The 22,829-nt window shown below is 42.2% G+C and overlaps 1 protein-coding gene across 3 annotated transcripts in view; it reads left to right on the top strand.

Annotated features, from left to right (window-relative positions):
- The window catches only part of LOC119657510 (septin-2), a 36,194-nt gene extending 14,472 nt beyond the window's left edge, over window positions 1-21,722 (top strand). For 2 of the 3 annotated variants that reach the window (XM_038064449.1, XM_038064448.1), the window contains 3 exons: window positions 19,425-19,786; window positions 19,848-19,948; window positions 20,008-21,722. In XM_038064449.1, coding sequence (XP_037920377.1) covers window positions 19,425-19,786; window positions 19,848-19,948; window positions 20,008-20,668 — 1,124 coding nt within the window. In that variant the 3' untranslated portion in view covers window positions 20,669-21,722. Of the gene's footprint in view, window positions 1-6,065; window positions 6,511-19,424; window positions 19,787-19,847; window positions 19,949-20,007 lie in introns of those variants that run through there. The other variant, XM_038064450.1, reaches the window with a different exon arrangement.
- The last annotated feature ends 1,107 nt before the right edge of the window (window positions 21,723-22,829 follow it).

The raw sequence follows: 22,829 nt of genomic DNA, 5'->3' as shown, positions 1-22,829 counted from the left end.
TCTGCGTGGCATATCAACGAATGGGAAATAATAAAGCGTTAGCTTTAGGTGGAAGTCCCAGTAAAGCTGAAAACAAGTCGATGTTATTTTTCAGCGCGTTTATCCCGTGTTTGCAAAAAAAACAGTATTTGCGACGCATGAAAAAAACACGAACGAGAGAACCCTCGAGTGAACCATCATCATGTAGGCTCCTTACCCTGTCATGGAGAGTGCAAATCGACTATCAAAACATCAGGGCGGACACAAGGTGGAATTGTTCAACGTTGATGCATTTAATACCATCATGGATCTCTTCGGAGATATCATCAGAGGAGCGCGAGGAACTAACAGTGCCAGGAGGTATTGTACAGTCGTCACCGTTATTGTGAATAATGCCTCCAATTCAAGTAGCCCTGCTACTGCTGTTGATAAGGTAAATACACAAAAATGCCTTTAAGTACAATTTTTTGCTAATCTATGTCATGTTTAGAGAGTTGAGAGTTATCCAATATACCAATATCAAGAAAACTACATACAGTAGAAGTGATTCGAGTTTCTAGGTGGAACGGGAAACCATTGATGTAATCCAGGGTAGGTACGAAGTAGCGGCATACTTGAGCCTGAGTTACAAATACTGCGTAGCATGGATTAATCTAATGAGCCTCGGATGTCATCCGTGACGTTAGTGTTTTCGACCGCAATTAGCTCAGAATGTCAGTTGGCAGGTCGTGGTGGTCGTTGCCATGAATTGACTATTCTTTAGTCAGTGGATAAAAGTGTTGAATGGAAATTTAGTGCTATATGATTCTGCAAAAGACGAAATCGAAGAAGTTTCAGAGAATCTTAACTCGGAATTTACTGCTGGAAATTATTGAGTTCGCTAAAAACATTTTGAAGATGCCATGATGGAGAGTGGAGAGTATCGAACGATGTCACACTTTATGATCACAGGCGCATTGATTTGGTAATGGGCATGGATCCTAATTCAATCTGTCCATTGCCGAATCCGCAGAAGACAAATTGAGCGATGTATAAGCCGAAGCTGAGTGCCTGAATTACGATCACTCGGAGGCGCATCAAGTCCACTGCCGGAATTGAGAAAATACCCCAGAGGATCACAACTAGTATGAGAGAAGCTTTCGATAAGAGCTATGTACTCAGCACCCAAAGAAGAATAAAACACCTCTGCTGAACTCGCATTTGACAAAACAGAACAATGACACTCCTCACCAACGCTCTGAAATCTAATTAAACCAATTGGTGCAATCGGTTCAAAGAAGCTCTAAAAGTCTTAAAAAAGCAAATGGACACGAAGATGTTGATCACATCTAAAATGTGCTACCCAGGTAGCATCTAAAGTCACAGCCTAGAGCCAATAGTTATGATGTGACAGCCTTCCACCGAGAGACTAGGCTTTGGCATTCAAAAAATTGTAAATGATCGACAAAAATGAGCATTTAACTCGTTCCATATGTACAAATTTGCGGGCCAAGGTGGCATAATTTCCTTTCTGATAAAAAATGAAATGAATACCATCATAGCCATCAGAATATATACCGCATATGTGTCACACACACAATACCTCGCGTGGTGTGAAGGTCATATTTATTTATTCATTTATTCCCCAAACATTGAAATGGACGATTATTCTAAACTCCGTTTTACAAAAAGAACTAGAAAGACACGTAGATCGAGTCTTCAGGAATAAAATGCATAGAACAACCAAAATTGAGAAACCCTTATCCTAAAAGAATATGCTTTGAGCCCATTGCAGCGAAAGTGTCTCGTTATGCGGCAAGGCAAATGCAATTGGACCACTATTGATAAGTTGGATTTTTCACATGCTGGGATGAGGAAAGATATAAGTCATATTGGTCGGACGGAAGTCTTTAAGGCAGAATGTTTCAGGGGCTGCTCACAAAAAGGGATTCTCTCCTTTTGTTATGGCTCCTAACTAATTGACATCTTGCTATGGCTGCTGGAGTAGACAATTGCCTTTGTGCTATCATTTGCAGACGACCTAGCCAAAATAATTATCGCCAAATTTACAGTATGTGACCGCTTGAATGCTGTAGATAATCCACAGTTGGTGCGGTGAAAGCTAAGAAAACTGAATATTCACTAGGAACGTTAGGGGTAACAAAGAGTACGAACACTATTTATAAGTACATCTCTACTCTAAGTTAACGTGGAAGCCTCATATCCAGGAACAATATCAGAAATTCTATAGATTGTTCTATCATTGGCAAATGCTTTATATATGTCGTACCATTTGTATCCAACAGTCAAGCAGCGTTATCAACACTAAATAGCAACACCATATGAAACCAGTTGGTATGGAGTCACCACCAGTTACTGCTTCAACTTGGCTCCCTAAACGAAACATTCCTAAGATCTCTAGAGTGGCATTTTTATTGTCGCTTAAGAAGTATGATAAAATATGAAAATCTTGATAAGGCTTTTAACAGGACACTGCTCCTTAAATTACATTGCCCACCTTCAAGGGGGCGGTGACATTAGGGGCGAACTGGAATTAGAAACGGTAGTGGAAAACCTCAACACAATCGTCACTGACGCATATGAGGCCAGCTGTGCGGCCAGGACAGTCAAGTCATCAAGGGATGTACCATGGTGGAACAAGAACCTAGCCAGAATGAGAACAGAGGTACGAAAACTCTTTAACCGGGCAAAACAAACCGGGGACTGGCGGAGGTATAAAAATGCACTGACTGCGTATAGCAACGCGATCAGGGAAGCGAAACGGAACAACTTCAGGGAATTCTGTGAAGGGATTGAGCAGATCACAGAAGCAACCAGGCTGTACAAGGCTGTAGCCAAAGACGGGGGAATATCCTCTGTCTGCTTGAAAAAGGAAGATGGGACATTCACCGAGAATGAGGAGGTCAGGGTACACCTGCTTGTTAGAACTCATTTCCCGGGGTCCTACCCCTCGGCGGCAGGCGACAACCATCTGCCTGACACCCCAATAACGAATAAAAGGGGAAGGAAGGAGAGCTGGAAACTAGCAAAAGAGGTATGCTCAGAAACTAAGCTAAGATGGGCAGTGGGAACTTTTAAACCAATGAAATCTCCCGGAGTAGATGGCATTTTCCCAGCACTTATCCAGAGAGGCCTAGGAATTATCTTATAGTCTCTTCTGAGGGTGGTAAGGGGGAGCATAGCAGTGGGTTACATACCAAGGGCATGGAGACGGGCAAAAGTGGTCTTTATTCCGAAAGCGGGTAAAGAGGTTCCTTTTCACCCTAAATCTTTCAGACCAATCTGCCTAACATCGTTCGTATTCAAAACGGTGGAGAAGGTCATAGACAACTATATTAGAACTAACGTTCTAAAGCGTAATCCCCTACATCACTGTCAATACGCTTACCGGGTAGGACGGTCAACTGAAACTGCTCTGTATCAGCTGACAGAGGTACTACGGGACGCCATAGAAACAAAAGAAATTGCACTGTGCGCGTTTTTGGATATCGAAGGAGCATTCGACAACACATCGCACACAGAAATACAGGATGCCCTGAGCCGCAAAGGAGTGGGAAACCCCCTGGCACTCTGGATGAGCAAAATGCCAGAAAGCAGAAAAATAGAGGTACAAACAGCTACAAATTCTATTATCATGAACACCTCTCAAGGCTGTCCACAGGGTGGAGTACTATCGCCGCTGATGTGGAATATGGTAGTGGATGAACTCCTGGACGTGTTAACAAATACTAGAATACAAGTCCAGGGCTACGCGGACGACATTGTTTTAATCTGTAGGAGCAAATATGAAGATACTCTATGTGAATCCAAAGTGGACTAAAAGTTACTAGTGCCTGGTGCAGGAAGGTGGGACTGCGGATCAACCCAGTCAAAACCACCATAGCATCATCCACTAGGAGGCGTAAGCTGGATCACCTGAGAGCCATAACATAACATGATATGGAGGTGAAACGAGAAACAGAAGTCAAATATTTGGGAATTACGCTAGACCAAAAATTACTCTGGAAGACACATGTCGGAAACACTTGTTGGAAAGCCACGAGGGCTCTGATGACTTGCAGATACATAGCAAGAAAAAAATGGGGTTGCCGCCCGAGGATACTACTTTGGATATATACTGCAATAGTAAAACCAATGATTACCTATGAAGCGGTAATCTGGTCAGAAAGAACCCAACTCAGCACACAAGCCTGGGAATTACACAAGCTCCAAAGGCTGGCTTGCGTGTGTATCAGTGGGGCATTGAGAACATGCCCAACGGCATCCCTGGAGGTCCTTCTGGGATTAACCCCTCTCCATCTGCACATATAGATGCAGGCAAGGAGATCAATATTCAGGATGGCCGGTAGTATCAGTGAGGTGGGGAGCTGCCTAAATCGAAGGAAGATTGATATCCTTTCTAGGCGGTATCACTGTATCAGTGATAGCGAGGGACAACATGACAACGAGGTTTCACTTCGATAAGAAGTTTGAAACACGTTGGAGTAACAAGGCAAACTGGGAGAGCGTGGCTGCGACATACGGCTTAAACCAGCAACTGATTACTTGGTACACTGACGGATCCCTCACAGCAGAGGGAGCGGGTGCCGGTGTCATTGGTCCAAGGAAACTGTACTTTGAGCCGATGGGCAGGTACACTAGCATATTCCAGGCGGAAATATACGCCATAGACAAATGTGCCTCCTTTAATCTGCAAAGGAATTACAGGGAGCAGAACATAGCTATTCTCACCGATAGCCAAGCAGCGATCAAGGTACTTAGGTCCAACCAGGTGAACTCTAAACTGGTATGTGAATGCCTTGAGAGACTGAATACACTCGGCTCGTCCAACAAGGTCTGGATACTTTGGGTTCCAGGCCATGCTGAGTTGGAAGGCAACGAGGCAGCGGACGAACTAGCCAAGAAGGGAGCAGGGATGCCTTTACACGGGCCAGAACCCTTCTGTGGAATCGGAAACGGTTTCATGGCTATGAATCTAAGAAATGAAGAGAAACGGTTGAGGAAACTATATTGGGCGGGCCTACCAGGGATGGAGCAGTCCAGGGTGCTTATTGGGGGATACGAACCCATGCGTACAAAGGATTGCTTAAACCTCACCAAAAAAACCTCCGAATCATAGTGGGAATTCTCACTGGTCATTGTCGGTTGAAGGCCTAGGGAAGCTAAGGATATCTACGGACAATGCCTGCAGGTTTTGTGAGGAGTAGGACGAAACCTCTATACACGTCCTGGGACAGTGTCCGGCACTTGTGCAAAGTAGGTCTAGACATCTGGGAGAACACTTAATACCAGATGCAAAGCTGAAAGATCTGGAATTAGGGAACATACTAAAGTTCCTAACGGTTATAGGCCTGCTTGAGATACTATGATCAATACGTACACTATAACCAGTAAAAGGGGCACAATAGTTCTTCAAGGACGCGGTGCGACTTTCCCTTAACAGAATAATAATAATAATTACCTTATGGAAAAAAATGGATGGTGATCTCGGCTATATGTAGCCGATATGAAGAAGAGAGGGAGATGGAGATGACAACAGCCTGCAAATGCCGCAGGAAGGACGCCATTGAATAGGCCATTTTAGGGAGGAAGGCCGAACAATCGAAAATTTTGAATTTTCTTTCAAAAGCGCGCCATTTCTAAAATTTTAATTTACTTCATTGTCTCGCTGCAAAAATTTTGCAAAATACCCTTATTTATTAAGCCGCTGCTGTCGACTAATTCCTTAGAAACGCGTTCGAGCGAAATTGTTGTGCAACATTTCAATTTAATTAGTAATAGGCAAACAAAAGCAAACATTTATTTCTCCTTAATCACTTTCACTGCGGTGACGAGACTTCGATAGCGACTTTGCAATGAGTTTTTGTGAACTGCTAGGAATACGATATAAATGCGAGCAAGTGACCAACCTTTTGGTATATAAGTACATATGTATGTATGATATGAATTTCACTTACAGTTTCTTCATTTTCATTAAAATCTAATAACTCAAAGTCAATGAAATGTTGATAAGATAAAACCTTTTGAAATTATTGTGATATGTTAACTGACGATAGTTCAATTATGTATTTCGTCCATACCTAACGTTAACACGCGACAGCTCACGAGAACTGCATGGAATATCTAATATCTACTGCTGATGAGCATCTAAAACTTTTTGCACAAACTGTACAACTCGATTACCAACAGTGATAAGAAGGTGTGCTATATACGAGGGGTGGTCCACATCCTTTTTGTTGTCGGTTTTGTGTTCCCTTGACGAGGACGTGTTTTCCCTTGGAAAACATTTCCCATTGGAAAGGAGAAGACAGTCAGTTCGAGTTGTTAGGATGACGATGAATCTTAAATTTTATAGATGCTCTACATTGTGAACAAGCAGAGAAATTGTGATTAAATCAGAGTTTTATCGTTGATTAGCCGGACGTTATCAATTTCAACGTGTAATAGGAACGGGCAGATAAATTGAGTGAAGTGATAGTGAAAGTAAACAGACTTCCGATTTTGGAAGTAAACACCACGAAAACATGTCGGGTAAGAACCAGATATATGTGTATGGAAAATATGGCATGAAGTGGGTGGTGTGTGAAATATATATATCTTCTACAAAAGTGCAATGCTGCAGCCATCGATTGGACACGATTATTCCATCTGAAGTGTAGTATTTTGCACTTTCATTCTGAATCTACGTTTGAGATTCACATCCTCTTGAGTCCTGGATATGTGTATATATATGCACTCATAAACATGTGGTTTAAAGTTACTCGAGGATAAGATGTATCGCGAGATCCTTCACAAAATTTGCCATCGATAATCTGAAGTATTGATGCTTGGAACAACTTCACCTTAATGCAGCTTTTACAGTGAAGAGTTAAGAAGAAAAGCGTATGCCATACGGGTGCGTATATCTTTACGCCAATATATGTATGTCAACTGTCTGTCGGCTTAATCCTGTTTCTAAAGCTACACAAGGGGGAAAGGATACAGTGAAGGCACTTGTTATTCCCGTTTTCCATTGCTCTCAGTATGTCAAGAGCTCTTCTCATATCCTTCTCCCATGCTTATGACTGATGCACTTAACCTAAGTGGATAGAAAAAGGAGTGCAGGATATTTTTCTTTAGGGTATAAATTGTGTAATTGTCACAGGCCATGAATGGAGTTTACCGCTTTTATTTAAAATTGGAAGAATATGCACGCATTGTCATCGAGCTCGAGCTCATATTTATATCCATTTAGGTATATTCGTCATCAATTAAGTTAGTAATTTTTTGCACTCATGTGCGTTTGGGGTAATCTTTGAGAATTTAATTCAATCATTTAATTAATGACATTGGATAGTGAATGTCAATGGCACTGTTATTTGTATGCTGATTATACATCTGTATATGGACTCCATTGACTTTAAGATAATTGTCTTGCATTATTATCTCCATTATTTGCTGCTACATGGGTGAAAGAAGACAATTGTAAGAAGAAAAGTTCCAGTTAGTTTTTAGATGGTTTTATTACAAATAACAACACAGAATTGTTTGAATTTTCGTGGCTACATAAATCTTTTTTTCAACTTTTTTTTCCTCGCCCCGGCACATATCCTTGAAATGCATGTTGACATTTGCCGTCTTTTCCAATATTTACTCAGTTTCCGATAATTGGCAGAGCTGTATATGTTTTGATGTGATCGGTAATTTTTTTAAGACCAACCAATTTGTCTTGAATTTTGTGCAAAGTGGAATAAATTGTTAGCGAATCTAAAATAAGTAAGACAATATTTTTTTGGGGATGAATATGTCTACTCACTCAGCGTTCGACTCCCGTGACGGCAAGTCGCGAACTACAACTTAACGACATCGTTAAACACTCCGCTCAGAAACTCGTGTTTTCAAGAGGGTTGTTACTAAGCCAGTGCATATCGCCGTTCTTCACAAGCATCCCCCTTTGGGTTCTTTAGCAGGGAAGGCGAAGAGAATCATTTCCGCAATCACCATCTTATACAATAATATAACCATTCTGGTATCTCGAATCTTAGTAGACTATCGTCGGAAGTGTTCCAGAAATCAGGCCCTAGGACGTGATAACCACCCGTCAGTGGGCTTCTAGCGTTTCATAGAGATGGGAATGGTCTCTCAGATTATCCCTCAATATCACCCAAAGGTATGTCGCCAAGTGGAAAGGATTTTCTTTTTGAACGAGCTTATCTGCATATCTGACGATACGAAACCACACCGAGATCTACGGTAACAAGGAGCCTCTGAGACAAGTGTCGACAGAGCTTTTGAGTAACAGCGATGGTCACTTTCCATCTGCCACTCCCATATAGCAAGGCAGAAAGAACATTAGCACAGAAAAGTCTCAACTTGATCTTGCTAATGCGATAACTGCATTTGCAGATTTTAGATAAGGTAGCGAAGGTGGATAGAGCACTTTTAATGTGCCGAGCGACATACTGTTTGAGACTAACTTCGGCAGAAACCATGCTTCCTAGATATAACAATGACCTCCCAATAATGCAGATAGGAATAATGCGATGACCAATCTGACTGAGATTCTCGGCTTTATTGGTGTTTATCTTCAGCCCGACTCTACTTGCCTCCCTTTCAAATCCAGAACTATTTGGCTATGATTTGAGAGAAGCAAATACATGTCATTAGAGTAGTCAAGGTGTTTGAATCGAGATGACATATTCCATTCCATATTCCTCTACTCCCCTCACCAACGCAATGGGGGAATTGTTTTTGTGGCGACGCATACTACGTTCAACTTTTCGTATTTTTTCATGGTAACACAGCTCCAATGCTTCACGCTCACATTAGTTCTAACTCAACAGCAAAGCACTCAGCGCCTTACGTTCATCGACCCGCCTCATACTTTCCTCAGTCTGGTAGCTTTGGTAACGTCTTTTTGACCCTGTGCTGGAACAGTGTGCCGTCGCTCTGCCGATGACGAAGCGGTGAAAGTTGCAGAAGTCTACAAACCGTCACCGTTATCATCACCGTCAAAAGCATACCTGCCTATCACATGTCCAAGCAAGTTGTTGTCAGAGCCCACCTTGAAATTCAAATCACCCATCACAATTACAATGCCACCTTGGGAAAACCCTTCCTGAACTGCATGTAATTGCTCGTTGAAAGTACTATATCGAAAAAATCAGATGGCTGTGGTTCCGACTGCTTCCGCCGCGGTGATGGTTTGAGCGACTGACTTGCTGGCGTTGTGTTTGTGCATTTGGCTGCACTGGCGTGACGAAATGCGGTTCTGCTGGAATATCACTGCGACTTGTACTGTCCACTTGTACTGTCCACGTTGCAGTTGCAGTTTCCTTTATGAGCATTCCGCCCTCGCTTATATTCCAGCCAGCTGGCGTGATGTGAAGATAATATTTATTCCCAAACCAAGGAAATCACCTATACAGACGGAAAAAGCTTCCGACCATTCTGCTAAAAGGACTTGAAAGACTAGTAGATCGGTGCATAAGGGTTACATATATACCTAAGTGGCCACTTCACTGTAGGCAACATGCCTATTAAAAAGGCAAATCCACGGAGACAGCACTCCATGAGCTAACGGCAAAAATTGAGAAAGCAGTGTCCGATGAAGAATCTGCCTTAGGCAAATTTATGGTCATCGAAGATGCCTTCAATTACGCCTCTTTCGCGGCGATTTGTAACGTGGCAAGACAGCATGGAATCAATCCGTTAGTCAATTGTATCCTTCACATGCTAAAGTGGAGAAAGATCCACATATTGGTCGGACAGACGTCTATTGAGCCAGGGTGTCTAAGGAGATTCTCACAAAGAGGAGTTCTCTCTCATCTATCATGGTTCCTGGTAATGGACACCTATGGCTCCTGGAGAACACAAAGGATTTCGCACAAGCATTTGTGGATGATCTAGCCCTAATAATTATCCACAAGTTTGCGGGCATAGTATGTGACCGCTTGAATGCAACCCTGCATGTAATTCACAGTTGGTGCCTCTATAATGAACACACGGTGAACCTTAAGTAGACTGGACTAGTTATGCTCACTAGAAACGTCAGGTGCAGCAGTTACACGCTACCCACCTTAGCAGGGACGGAAATCCAACTGGTTCAAACAGTCAAATATTTAGGAGTACATCTTGACTGCAAGTTAACGTGGAAGCACCGTATCCAGGAACAATACTAGAAATCCTGCAGGTTGCTCTGGTGGCGTAGAACTGGAATAGATAATACCTGGAGACTTTCACCAAAGCGGATACATTGGATGTATACACCCATAATAAAACCCATTTGATGCATGCATCGTCTGATGGCCGAGACTGAACGTTACTAATAAAAGGAAGCTACTGATGCAGATTCAGACGCTCGGTTGCCTAAATGTTACTGGAGTAATGACTAGTATGCCGACCGTGGCACTCGAAGCTATTCTAACTTTACCCCGAATCCATTTTGAGGTGAAACGGAGAGCAACTATCTACGCATATACGCTCGATACGATTGGCGCGTAGAAAGGCGGCCAAACATACAATCATGCATCCATCCGGAAATTTCTTGGCAAACATCAGGTAACTCTGATGTCGGCCGATCATATGGTTTTCAGAATCGTCTTCGAAAAGACATATTCCGTCGTAATTGCCCAAAGAGAAGAATGGTTGATAAATAGCCGCGAGTCATTTGGGATTACAGACTTAATCTCCATCCACGGGTCAGTCGTGGAAAACGGATCGGGCGCAGGGGTGTCCTCGGAAAACCGGATTAAGGAAGTGGCTTGACCTCTCGGAAAAATTAGGTCCATATTCCAGGTGTAGATGTATACCATTTTATTGGCAGCAGAAGAATGTTTGCGACAAAAATGAAGGGTTCGTACCATTCGAATCTGTTTCAACGGTCGGGCTGCATTATCAGCACTAAAAAACAACGATATATCGAGCCAGCTGGTGTGGAATTGTCATCAGGTGCTATTGAAACTTAGCCGGCTGAATGAAACATTCCTCATGTGGGTGCCAGGACATTCAAACATTGCTGGTAATGAGGAACCTTACGGACTGGCTCGTCAAGATTCTTAATCTACAATAGTGGAGCAAGAACCAGCTTCTGGTATCCGCCCATCTGCTGTCAAGTTTACTCTGAAAGGAGTAATGGCAAGGATTCACGCAGTCGAATGAAGAAATTTGAACTTCTGCGGCAGGCGAAAATCTTTGTGACGGAATCTGAGGTCGTTAATGCGGCATTTTTGTTGTCCCTTAAGATATGGGACATGAATACTCTAGTAGTTTTTCTAACGGCACACCACCCCTTAAACTACCAAATGGAAAAGATCAGAGAGGTGGTCTCTGCCATATGCAACCAATGCGAGGAGGAAGAAGCGACGGCCTTGCATTTCGAAAGTATAATAGCTGCCCGGCCTCCTTAGACTTCTGACGAAGATACCTTGGTAAGGTTTTCTTCAACGGAGGGTCTGCGAATTCTCTGTCTCTAGAGAATTTTCTCAGATTCGCGAAAGCCTGCGAACTCGGGGAATAGTAGAATGGTCCTAGCAAAGGTCTGAGTGTTTGGAGCTGCGGCTCCCCCCCGTAAATAACACTAAACTACTTTAAAACTCACTGCCTTCGCAGTGCATCATTTATCCTTCTCAAAAACTATTTTATCCAAAAGTCTAAACAAATCAAGACTCGGACAGATGCATATTATCAAACATGTGTAAAGAATCAATTTTCGGAATCTTCCGTAATTTTTTGTTATTATTTTGAGCATAATTGTATTTACCTTTTAACGTAAATAGTTATTTGGTTTCATAAGTATTTCATACAACAAGAAGTGAAGTCTAGTGTGCACCCTCAATACGAACAGTAGTGTCAAAGGCAAATGTTCACATATGAGCCTATTTATAGTTTTCATGTATGTATATGTATTATAAACGCCTAAAACTCCTTAGATCTCCCTAACAAACATTACATCATATTCTGCCTATACTTGACATGAATATCGTGTAGTAAATTACAGCAATACATTAGACATGGCATGTGCAATTAACATAATGAGCATAATGCATAATGTATGAGTATGGCAAGCGGATTATAGAAAATAATCACTTTCTGTAACATATTCACATCCACTTTACGTGAGTGCTACTATTCGAATTGTTTTCTATCATAAACACAATTGCAAGCCGATTGAATAGTGGCTGAAGTAAAAGCATGTATTATTCGGATTCCTATTTCATTTCCATTTTCATTCTCTTTTACCGCGAATCATGATTTAATTTACTAATTACTCAAAGCAGTGTAACGATAATAATCCCAGACAGCAAATCACTATTCTGTTGGCAGTGAATTGAGCAGGATAATTCCCTCAATCCGTTTGCACAAGGGTATAATATTTACAACAATGTTTAGCCCATAACTGGGGCTATGAATAATATTTGACATTGTATTGATCCGCACAGAATACATTTTGTTATCCGCTTTCCCAAAAGGACACGTTAGTTTGCTTGCTAACTTAGCTTCAACAGGTTCGTCTGTTCACTTCTACTTTTGGGTCCCTATTTTGAAGCAGCCTTCTCTCCTATCAGTGCTAGTACTGGCCTTCCTAATCAAGCATACTTTTAACATTTGTTGACAATTTTGTGATTGGTATAGCGCGCATTGAGAGGTATCAATTTATCTAGGGTTAGATCAACATTCTGCCTACTACATATGTTAACCATGAACTGTACTTAGCCAAATCCATGCTTTTGCTCTGAAAGTGGTTCTCGTTTCCGTTCTCATCGATAGACTGTTTCCAGGTTTTTAGCTACTAACTATGTTTGCACAGATTTAATGAACTATTTACAATCGTGTCAATTGATTTCAAAGTTTACATTATTTAACCACTAAAGATGTCATCATACAGTTCACGGCTTACCTTGAGAATCAATAGTTAATTAAACATTGATTTGCTTGGCTTACCAAGTGGTTTCTAAGGAAATAATACCTGTGGACATAAAAAGCAAATCGCCTAGCAGCAAGTAAGAAAGTCACACGGGATACACAGGTTAAACCACTTCAAAATAGAAAAGAAAATAAATGTTAAAAGAAGAAGGGACGAAAGCAATACACCTTTAAAAAGCCAACGAATTTTTAAGAGGAAACCAGAAATGCAGAATTGGGATTTGAAGAGAAAGGAACCATTTCCGCGGTAAAGCTGAGAATGGTAAGTTAAGTGCCTGGACGCAGGGGATAACTGTCGACTATAGGAGATGTGGTCATTCCAAGGGAAGATATTCTCCTTGCGTACGAAAAACACTCTGGCCTAAGTGGTTTAGAGCACTGAAGTTAATCAAGATGCCTACGGAAAAGTATAATCCGCTATTATCAGTTTGGTAGTAGAATCAGTGCTTCAACTGAATACAGCAGGAAAGGCGAAAGTAGGGTGGATCGTATGCTGCCTCAAGGAGGAAATATCTTCATTGAAGAAGTGTTTTAGAGGCCTCGAATTCCACCATTTTCCAGCATCATACATCCACGATTAAGGCTGTTGGCAAAAGTTCACGGAAACCATTGCGAGAAGACTCATAATCTGCTTTCACCTTGGCAATGGTTATGTGCGGAAAATGCAGTAGCTGGCTGTTCCCGGTGTAATACCATCCATCTTGCTGTATGTGCCTCTTGTCTAGACAGGAACTTTAGGGAAAAGAGAATGATCTATATGGCCCTTCTAGCGATTGGGATGTATTATCAACGAATCCATTTGATGTGACTGCGACTTTCTAAAAGACACTAAGAAGGAATTGCGCAGCAAATGGTAGCAACGGAGGGATAACTAGAAGAATAGGGCGAGCACTAGGGTTGGGAAGGTGAGTTATGATTGGTATGGGTCATTTTCCTTGGGTGATAGGCTGAATTGTATATGGAAGAGGACTACTTTATTGAGGAAATTTTCCTTGTTAATTTTAATACTAAAAACATATGGCCCATAATAGTAGAAGAACAGTGTAAGCTGCTCGGGAAGGCGTGCAAGGAGCTGAAGCTCATTTCGGCGAACAGACAACGATGGTACGTAGCTGAAGTTGATGCGCTATATTCCATTTAGAGGATATTAGCAATTATATCTAATTTCAATCCTTAAAAACTCCATCATTCAAAAGTTGAATAGTGACACGAAAATCCTCACCGCGTATTTAACCATAAGGCATCGACGTTAATGTTTGAACGACGCCAAAAGGGTTTTGATTTTTTTTAAAATATCGGTACAACCGGGAAAAATCTGCCTTTTTTAGGTATACATGGCTATTTGTCTGGATTGCAAGATTTAGTGTTTTATTGATGTGGTCAACGTTAGAAAGGTTGGAGCCTATAGTTAACCCAAAAAAGACACCCCAAGTCATCATGTCGCTGTGGGGATAGAAAAATATAGACTCTTAGAAAACAGTTTTATTTCTCCTCGTAGGAGAATAATTTGGAATTTATAGAGCCTCTCCGTGTACTATATCCCACGTGGTAACGCATATTCATTGCAGATTCTAATATGCGTGGCTGATTGTTAGTAGATTGAATCTTTTATTAAAGAAGCCTAAAAATTAGGGCACTACTTGGCAGACTGTCATAGGTTCGGGATGGATTGATTGATACTATATGCTACTATAAGCACCTGATGTAATTCGAAGGTGTTGTGCTCACGCGGAATTCGATTGTTTTGGTAAGGCTGGTTGGAAATGGAGCCCATTTGCACCGCAGCTGCGATGTAGTTGGAACATTGTCTATAGTTGACGAAGTTGTGATTAATCATACAGTTAACGCATTTAAGAACTGCCAGATCCCAATCACCGCTAACACCTTCGAGGCGGAGGAATATTCCCTGCCCAGTGGAAAAAGCAAAAGTTGGTGTTGCTTCCGAAGCCTGGCAAGCCACCTGGAAACCCAGCGTCTTATCGTCCTATCTGCCTGTTAGATACAATGGGGAAGATGATCGAGAGAGTCATCTACAATAGACTCCTGCCCATCGTCGAAGTCAGCAATGGTTTGTCGGAATGCCAGTTTGGTTTCCGACGCGCCCACTCTACGGTGGACGCAATTGGCATGGTGGTAAACCTGGCAAAAGGTGCACTGATTCCTGGCGGCTGCTGTGCCGTGGTGGCGTTGGATGTCAAAAATGCATTCAACTCGGCCAACTGGAATAGAATTAAAGGGGCGTTGGCTGACATAGGTGTCCCCGGATACTTAGCGAATTTGGTAGAAAACTACCTCTCAGAGAGGACTCTCTGGTACGGGACGGATGAGGGCCCCAAAGAGTACATTGTCACAGCCGGGGTACCACAGGGATCGGTACTTGGTCCCCTGTTGTGGAATATCATATATAATGGGATGCTTGCTCTTCCCGTCCCAGAGGGGACTACGATTGTCGGCTTTGCTGATGACCTAGCTGTGGTTGTTGCAGCAAAACACCCAGAAGATGTGGAGGTTTACGCAACAGAAACAGTGAGAGCGGTAAAGTCCTGGCTAGAAAAGGCCGGGCTGACCTTGGCGGACGCGAAAACGGAAGCGGTCTTAATAACGAAACGCAGGAAAAATAACACTGTAAAAGTGGAGGTCGGTGGACATACGGTCGTATCAAAGCCGACTATCAAATACCTGGGGGTAATAATTGACACGAAATTGAGTTTTAGGGAACACATAGAGTATGCATGCCAAAAGGCAGCCAATGCCACCACGGCACTTGCACAAATGTTGCCAGATATTGGTGGGCCGAAATATTGCCGGAGGTTGGTGCTAGCCGGAGTGGTGCACTCCGCCCTGCTCTACTCGTCGCCTGCGTGGGCAGAGGCGCTTGCAAACTCTCAGAGACGGAAGCAGGTGAACTCGGTTTACCGGCGTTAGTTGTTGGTTTTAATTTTGGGTGTGCGACCTTGGCGCCTTCTCCCGAATATGACCGTGAAGCAGTGTTTAAAGGTATTTCAGCGAGAATAATGTTAATCTGAACTATCTGAAGTTCTTTCGGATTGGATAGTCATCATAGTCACGTGGTCCAGAGTAAAACATGCCAGAAAGAAATATTGCTTACATCCATGCCAGGTGCTTTAAAATGCTCAAGAGACCTTAACTGATCCAACGCCACAAAATTTCGGTAAATCGAGCCTACGGCAATCCTGTGTGCTAGTAGAAAGGAAGAAGCTTTGACATGCTAAATTTGATCAACCTTTATGATTTTTTATATAAGCCTAGTCTCATATGTACAAAACAGCGTATGCCACGCTCGATGTGTAATCAAGCTTCGTTCGCACTCTATCGTCGGAAACTCGAGCCTCTCATGATTGATTTCTTTGAGAATTGTCGCATTTAGTGGTCTCTTCCCACGTCCTCGTCCACAAATAGTCTCATCTCTTCATTCATACCATTGTTCTGTTTTCTATGCAGATTTGATTCCATAAACTGCTATCGGGCCAGTTCAGCCGACGTGTCAAAGTTTTCCTTCCGGCGTAGAGGAAGATATCCAGGTAGAATCAGCTTTGTAGTTTCTTCTTTCTTGTAATAATTGAGTCATTATTCCCGAAAAAGTCCAATTTTTGATGAAGAAAATCCAATTTCCAGGTTATTTTTCATAAATCCTAATTGCTCTCTGAGTTGAGCTTGAGAATGCACTCAAAGTCTTCCCTACTTGTCGAAAAAGACGACTGAAAGGTATAGAAATTTATAGCTTAGCAAACAGTAAACTTTTCTACTGCTGGTGGAAGAAACCCTTCAACACCCAACTGTATAACATCCTGTGAAATTTTGTCTCTTGTGCTTCCGCGACATGCAGATCGGGACTGTTTCTCCAGAAGAGAAATCATCTCGACCATCAATGCACTCAAACGGGGCCGACTCAAAAATAATATCTTAAAATAATCCTGGAACGCATCAAAGAACATCTCGAAAGCTTCACCCCCAGTGAGCGGGTTGGTTTCCGATCTGGAGTTTTCTACAGCGCCAGCAGAGTATCTAGTGAGCTGTACGTATTAGGACATTCAGGAGAAACTAATAGCTATTATCAGAGGGACATATGATGGCGCAAAATGTCACATGCTGCATCTAGATAAGATCTCAAAGGAATTTGAGGTCCAAAGCGGAGTCCTGCAGACCTGCATCTTGTCACCTTTTTCTTTTTATAGGTGAGGTTCTTCATGCCACCTTGTCTGGAGGACGTCTAGGAGTTCAATGGGTCATGACATATTTCCGCAAACATCTCGTATCGAAAGACATGTAATGTCGCACTGAAAATAAACACCAACAAAATCTAGAATCTCAATCTGACAGGTCATCACACTCTCCCTATTTATATTAATACGCAGAACATCGAAGCGGTTGATCAATATGTATATCTAGGAAGCGTGTTTTCTGCCATCGATGGCACTGAACTAGATATCACTCGTTGCATTAATAGCGCCATATCTGCCTTCGCTGCCTTGGCGTAAATCTGGAAATACAGTTATCTCATTTCATCTGTACTAATGTTCTTTCTGTGTTGCTATATGGGAGTAGCACATGGAAAGTGACCCCCATTGTTATTCAAAGCTCCAAGCCTTCGTGAACACCTGTCTGTGTGTCATCGGGATACACTGACCTGACACAATTTCGAACAAAGACCTTCGTCAGCATACAGGTCAATTCCCTGTGGAGGATATGATTGGCAAGTGGAAGTGGCAATGGATAGGTCACACAATAAGGAAATACGACAATTGCATTGCTGGATACGCCATGTAATGGAATCCATTTTCCTAAAATGGGTGACGAATGGGAGGCAATGTGGTCAGCATTGCGCTTGCCCGAGATTATTACCCTGATTTAATTCAGGTGCTCATTCACAGCTGAGTCGACTGGTATCCGACGTCAACTCACGATAGAAATTCCACTGCCACCAGTGAGATTCGAACCGCGACCTTCCGTACAATAGCCTTGTGCTCTAACCACGCAGCTATCCGGACACATGGTGGGTGAATGGCAACCAAATAAAGATCAACCCGGCCGGAAACTTCGAGGTGGAATTACATGTCTGATTTTTTTGAATAAATTTCAAACTACTGTTCCAACATTGCATCAAGATCTAAAGTTGTAATAAAATGGAACATTAACCAACAACAGAAACTTGTAGAATCGAAATTGCTTTCCCAATTTATGCACTCGAATATATTGCGATGCAACAACTGTGGCCCCACGTTGGGCGCCAACTCTTTTACAATGAGAGTCCAGTCTTGGATCACCTTGACATCAACACAACCACCAAGGCTATCAACAAATCAAACTCCTTCAACAGGTTTGCCAGTAGCAAACATCGACTGTGCGAGATAATATATGGAACCGGACGGCGCGTGCTGGAGCTGACCCAAATACTAGCAGTTCGTCGAGATGCGGCCGGGGTGCTTGGTTTTTACATATTATCTCCCTGTTAGGACACAGAGATTTAATCACGCGCCTTGACTCAGGAGTTAACAAAACAGAACCGACCCGGGGTAAACTACTCTAATAGAGACATGAAGTCTCGAGGCGGAATGATACCACCCAGGGTTTCAATCCCAAAGGAGCTCAAATGGCTAATGGCCTGATAAGGGAGAGGACTAACTCACAAAAGACCTAAAGCGCGAGGGGTGAACTCTATTATGCTTAAAACGGCAGGGGGAATGATTAGGTTGGGGTGGGCCGCCGCAGGGCTACCATATCATCTGGCCGCCATGAAGAGGAAAGAAAGACGATTGCCGCTCGTCACGTAAATGTCCTAATCGGCTCAGAGCTGATCCTTCCCCGTCTATTCCCCGCGCGTTAAGTTTTTGTGAGTTAGTCCTCTCCCTTATCAGGCCTCTCTAAAGGCCTGATAAGGGAGAGGTCTAATTCAGCCCCTTTGGAATCGAAATCCTCGGTGGTATCACTCCGCCTCGAGATTACACGTCTCTATTAGAGTAGTTTACCCTGGGTCGGTTTTGTTTTGTTGACTCCTGAGTCAAGGCACGTGATTAAATCTCGGTGTCCTGAGAGGGAGATAATGGGCCGGGGTTCTGGCCCACATCTGTGGGTTGTGCTCAATCTACAGACTAACTTCGTTACGACGTTATATCGAGGGTTTTTATAGTATCAAAAATAGATATTAATTTGAATTTATTGCAATTGTGGAAGCAATCTATTCTTTCTTAACTCAAAGCTGCAATCTCTAGGAAAATTACAACTGAAAACTGAATGTTAATTTTTTGCAAGCTCGCTTTCTTCTCGAATAGCAGCAAAAGCGCTTATTGAATCAAACCATATTCAAAATATGCTGAGCCATACCATGTTCTGTATATTGTTTTACAGCACAGAACATGAATTACCGCCCCTTGTTTACAATGTTCGTTCCGGATTCAATTCCGATTGATCAGCTCAGCGCAATGGAAATTGCTTAGTCTATGTTCCCAACGTATTGTGTTTCGCAGAAAACGCCACAACAAAAATCCATTAATTAATGTTTTGTTTATCTTTCTGCATTTTAGCAACAAAAACTTCATCGGTAGATCGTGAACGTGATTATATTGGATTCGCAACTCTACCAGAACAAGTGCACAGGAAATCGGTAAAAAGAGGTTTCGATTTCACGTTGATGGTGGTTGGGGAGTCCGGACTGGGCAAGTCGACGCTCATAAACAGCCTATTTCTGGGTGACCTATATAAGAATCGCTTCATTCCAAATGTTGAGGATCGGATTGAAAAGACGACGAGGATTGAAAAGAAAACGATGGACATAGAGGAGAAAGGTGTTAGGCTAAGGCTGACTGTAGTTGATACGCCTGGGTTTGGGGACGCTATCAACTGTGAAGATAGCTGGCGGGTGTGTACAGCGTATATTGATGAACAGGTTTGTAGTTCATTTTTACTTTAGATGGAGGACATTTTACTGTTGAAGTTGATATTTTCAGTTTCGTCAATATTTCACGGATGAAAGCGGCTTGAACAGGCGAAATATACAGGACAACCGAGTGCATTGCTGTTTGTACTTTGTACCGCCATATGGACATAGGTAGGACTAAATAATATCATTGCGTCAGATCCCAGCTAATCAATTCATATTTATTTTAGTATTCGTCAAATGGATATCGATCTAATGCGTCGTCTCCATCGAAAGGTCAACATCGTACTAGTCATAGGAAAAGCTGATTGCCTAACACAAACTGAAATCAAAAAGCTCAAGGCTCGAATCCTTCAAGACTTAGAGGACAACCATATTCAGTTATATCAATTTCCGGATTGTGATTCTGACGAGGACGAAGAATTCAAACAACAGGATCGAGAGTTGAAAGCGAGCATTCCTTTTGCAGTAGTTGGCAGTAACGTGATTCTCGATATCGCAGGCAAAAAGGTCCGAGGAAGACAGTACCCATGGGGCGTAGTGGATGTTGAAAATCCATTGCACAGTGACTTCATTAAACTTCGAACCATGCTGATTTCGACGCATATGCAAGATCTCAAGGATACCACACAAGATGTTCACTACGAGAACTTCCGAGCTCAATGCATCTCACAAATATCGCAACATGCACTTCGGGAACGAGGCAAACTGAAACGTGATTCAATGGGATCCAATGGCTTCGATAGCTCAATAACGGAAACAGATAGACTTTTGCTGCAAAAGGACGAAGAAATTCGACGCATGCAAGACATGCTGACACAGATGCAGGAGCGCTTAAAGGCCACCCACCTATTGGAGATGAAAAAGAACGATAGCGTAATAGACGTTTAGGCCTGTACTCTTAAAAATCTTAACCCATTTATCCGGATTCATAAAAAGTATTGACCTTCTCCGAAGAATCGATAATAAGCATTGATCTGAGTCGAATCGAAATGTTTGGGATCCTAGTGAAATCGAAATGCGTTTCCTTCCTAATGCCTAGCTTCTACTCCTTTCACTTATTAAACTAGCACATTTGCCTCAGCTTATCGATAACGAATTAGACTCTTCAAGAAACTTTGTATCATCAAAGAAAACCACAACGAATCGATAAGGTGCGAACCGTGCACAACTCTTTTCCATACGAACATCTCTGGAGAAATGCTTTCTCTTCAGCCCAGCGCAAACAAGCTCGACTCTAAGCAGATAAGTTTTTCTTAAATTTGACTCTGTCTTAATTTTAAGTCGCACAAAACTATCCTAATATTCACCACAATGTGGACTCTACCTTAGTGTAGCGAACTAACCAGAAGTAAAACGAGAAGAACTAAATGAGTTGATTTACAACCAAATTAAAATTATATATCGAAGTCATAGTAGATACTCTGTATAATCGCTATGAGCAAAAGTACCAGTTTAAAAGTAGCTACTTTTCTATAAAACCAAATACGATGCCAGTTTATTCATTTCAATATTTTACTTAAACTTCTATTGGAACTTTGAATGTCTTTGCCACCATTTTCACGATTACCTCCAGTAGTCAGTCAACCGAAAAGTAATGAAAGGATCAAAACGAACCCAAAACCCACCAAAAATAGTAAGAGACCGCAACATGACTTTTTTCAGATGCAAATTCCAGTGCCTGCAGGGTCTAATTGAAACAGTTTTTTAGTAGATGCATGAAACGATGAAATGATGAGAAGCAATCAAATGCAACACACAATGTCTTGCATTTATTACTTTCTTCTTTAGTTTAAATTATTTATAAATGAAAGATTGTTTATATTATATTATGTATCATAAGTTGTTGAAAGTATTTAATTAGAATTTTATTTTCCATATTTATTTTTTGGATTCGATTTATATTATGAAAGGTGAATAAATATTGAGTTATTTATTAATGTAAGGACATGGTGTTTACTTTAGTTATGTAAGAGTGATTTTTAAAGTCTTGTATAAAGCTCCACCTTCCACCTCCCTCCAAGATGTTTCAGAGGCTAGCATGATGTCTATGTAAGTTATTCTTGGGTGGCAACTGTGCTCTGACAACTTCCGCGTTGTATGCAGCGAATCTCGAACAGTTAAAAGCAATATGCTCCACATTCTCCAGAATCAAATCACATGTTGGGCAATATGGCGAGTTGTCACACCCGAAGCGGTAAAGATATGCGGGAGGCCGCCTCTTCTGCCACACCAGTATTGTCTCGTTCTAATTGTCAACGACAGATATAAGATTCGCCGACTGCATATGTTGAGTCATAGATATCGATGGGGCCGCCCCTGCTAGCACATATGGCGATGAATGGTATGGGCGTGCGATTTTTCTGCTATTTGCTTCCAACTTCAATGCCGGTACCTAGACAGGAGCTACATAAGACAACGTGGAGTTGACTACTCTGGAGATAAGGAGACGACGGCTTTGCCTTGGGTCACTTACATTCGGTATATTTTTTGCCATCAATATTACAAGCGGCTACCCCTTGACCGGGGTCCCAGGTCGAAACGTGGATTGGTACCCACGATGGAGCATAAAACCCGGGAAACGCCTGTTGAACCAACATCAACAGCTCTACTATCAAACAACCTTCCCGTTGTGATCACTGGGAGTTCTTTGTTAATGAAAAACTGCAGACGAAGAAAGAGTCTCCTGCGTCTAAAAAGGGGACAAATTGTACCAAGTGGTCCTCCAGGCTGTGGGTTGGGTAAGGCTGACCTAACTAACCCTACATGGAAAGCCGACGTTGCGAAGCCACAGAAGGAGCTTCGGACAGGATAGACTTTACAACGACGAACCCGGCGACGACAACGGAATAAATATTTTCGCATTTTCTTATGGAATGTGCGCTCCCTAAACAGATCGAATGGTACTCAGCAGTTAGCCGATACCCTGTCCCAATATAAGGTTGATGTAACAGCAGTGCAAGAGATACGCTGGGCAGGGACCGGTTTCCTGGAGAAGAGCCACTACACCATATATTATAATAGACATCCAGTATACAATTGCTCGGAGTAG

Source organism: Hermetia illucens, chromosome 5 (genome assembly GCF_905115235.1).
Source record: "Hermetia illucens chromosome 5, iHerIll2.2.curated.20191125, whole genome shotgun sequence".
NCBI lineage: Eukaryota > Metazoa > Arthropoda > Insecta > Diptera > Stratiomyidae > Hermetia > Hermetia illucens.
Note: the sequence above shows the minus strand (reverse complement) of the source record. Positions and strands in the feature narration are given on the sequence as shown.